The sequence below is a fragment of the Eimeria mitis genome, genomic scaffold (genome assembly GCF_000499745.2).
Source record: "Eimeria mitis Houghton genomic scaffold, Emh_scaff1127, whole genome shotgun sequence".
NCBI classification, from domain to species: domain Eukaryota; phylum Apicomplexa; class Conoidasida; order Eucoccidiorida; family Eimeriidae; genus Eimeria; species Eimeria mitis.
Genome location: NW_013567748.1, coordinates 2,431 through 3,943, shown reverse-complemented (window position 1 = coordinate 3,943; position 1,513 = coordinate 2,431). Strand labels below are relative to the sequence as shown.

At 49.7% G+C, this 1,513-nt stretch overlaps 1 protein-coding gene across 1 annotated transcript in view; it reads left to right on the top strand.

The window, feature by feature from the left end:
• The window catches only part of EMH_0030160 (uncharacterized protein), a gene marked incomplete at both ends in the record, with an annotated part of 8,629 nt that overhangs the window by 5,384 nt on the left and 1,732 nt on the right, over nucleotides 1-1,513 (top strand). The window contains one exon of the mRNA XM_013494384.1: nucleotides 130-769. Coding sequence (XP_013349838.1) covers nucleotides 130-769 — 640 coding nt within the window. The remainder of the gene's footprint in view (nucleotides 1-129; nucleotides 770-1,513) is intronic.

The following is a 1,513-nucleotide window of genomic DNA, read 5'->3' as shown; positions in this document are numbered from 1 at the left end:
TATATATATATATATATATATATATATATATATATATATATATATATATATATATATGTATATGTATATAATATAGTCTGCATACAAACGAACAAATCGCCCCCACGCCATTCTCTTTGCACCCCGCAGAGAAACGACAGCAGCAGCAGCAGCAGCAACAAAGCAAAATACAGCAGCAGCAGCTGCTGCTGTCTCTGCTTCTGCTGCTGCTTCAGGCTGCTCTATATGCACAGCAGTAGAATCAGCAGCAGCAAGAACAGCAGCAGCTGCAGCAGGAGCAGCAGCAGCTGCAGCAGGGGCAGCAGCAGCTGCAGCAGGAGCAGCAGCGGGTGCAACACGGCTATTCGGTGCTGCTGCTTCTGCTGCTGTTCCCCCTAAGACCTCATATGGTATCTGCCGCCGCGGCCTGCAGCAGCAGCAGCAGCAGCTGCTGCTGCTGCTGCAGCTGCTGCAGCTGCCGCCTCTACGCTTGAAGGATACGAAGGCGGACAGCAGCAGCACTGCTCCTTCAGGACACACCGCAGCAGCAAACGCAGCAGCAACAGATGCAGCAGCAGCAAACGCAGCAGCAGATGCAGCAGCAGCAGATGCAGCAGCAACGCATGCAGCAGCAACACATGCAGCCGCAGCAGCAACAGATGCAGCAGCGCGTAAACAAATGCAACAGACGCAGCAGCAACACATGCAGCAGCAACACATGCAGCAGCAACGCATGCAGCAGCAACACATGCAGCCGCAGCAGGCGCAGCAGCAACAGATGCAGCAGCGCGTAAGCAAATGCAATAAATGCAGCAGCAACAGATGCAACAGCAACACATGCAGCAGCAACAACGCATGCAGCAGCAACACATGCAGCCGCAGCAGGTGCAGCAGCAACAGATGCAGCAGCAGCAGAGGTAGCAGCAAATAAGTAACAGCAACAAATGCAGCAACAAATAAATAAATGCAACAAATGCAGCAACAAATAAATAAATATAAATTAAATAAAAAATAAAAAATAAAAAAAAATAAAAAATAAAAAAATAAAAAAATAAAAATAAAAAGGTCAAGTGCCGCAAACTTCAGAAAAAGACGCCGCCAACAGCTGCAGCAGCAGCAAACAGACGCAGCAGCAGCAGAGTCGAGCAGCAGCAGCAGCAGCAGAAGCAACACCAGCAGCAGCAGCCACATATAGCAACAGCAGAAGCAGCAGCAGCAGCAGCATGAGCAGCAGCAGGAGCAGCAACAGCAGCAGCAGTCCAACCCATCAGCAGCAGCAGCAGCAGCAGACGCAAGAAATGCATGCACTATGCATGCACTCCTATTCATGCATACAGCCCCAGTGGGGTGTATATGCAGCATGCATGCATGCATGCATGCTGCATATACACCATACATGCATGCATGCATGCTGCATATACACCATACACGCATGCATGCATGCATGCTGCATATACACCATACATGCATACATGCATGCATGCATGCATGCATGCATGCATGCGAGGCTGCGGTGTACATACACCTACCTAGC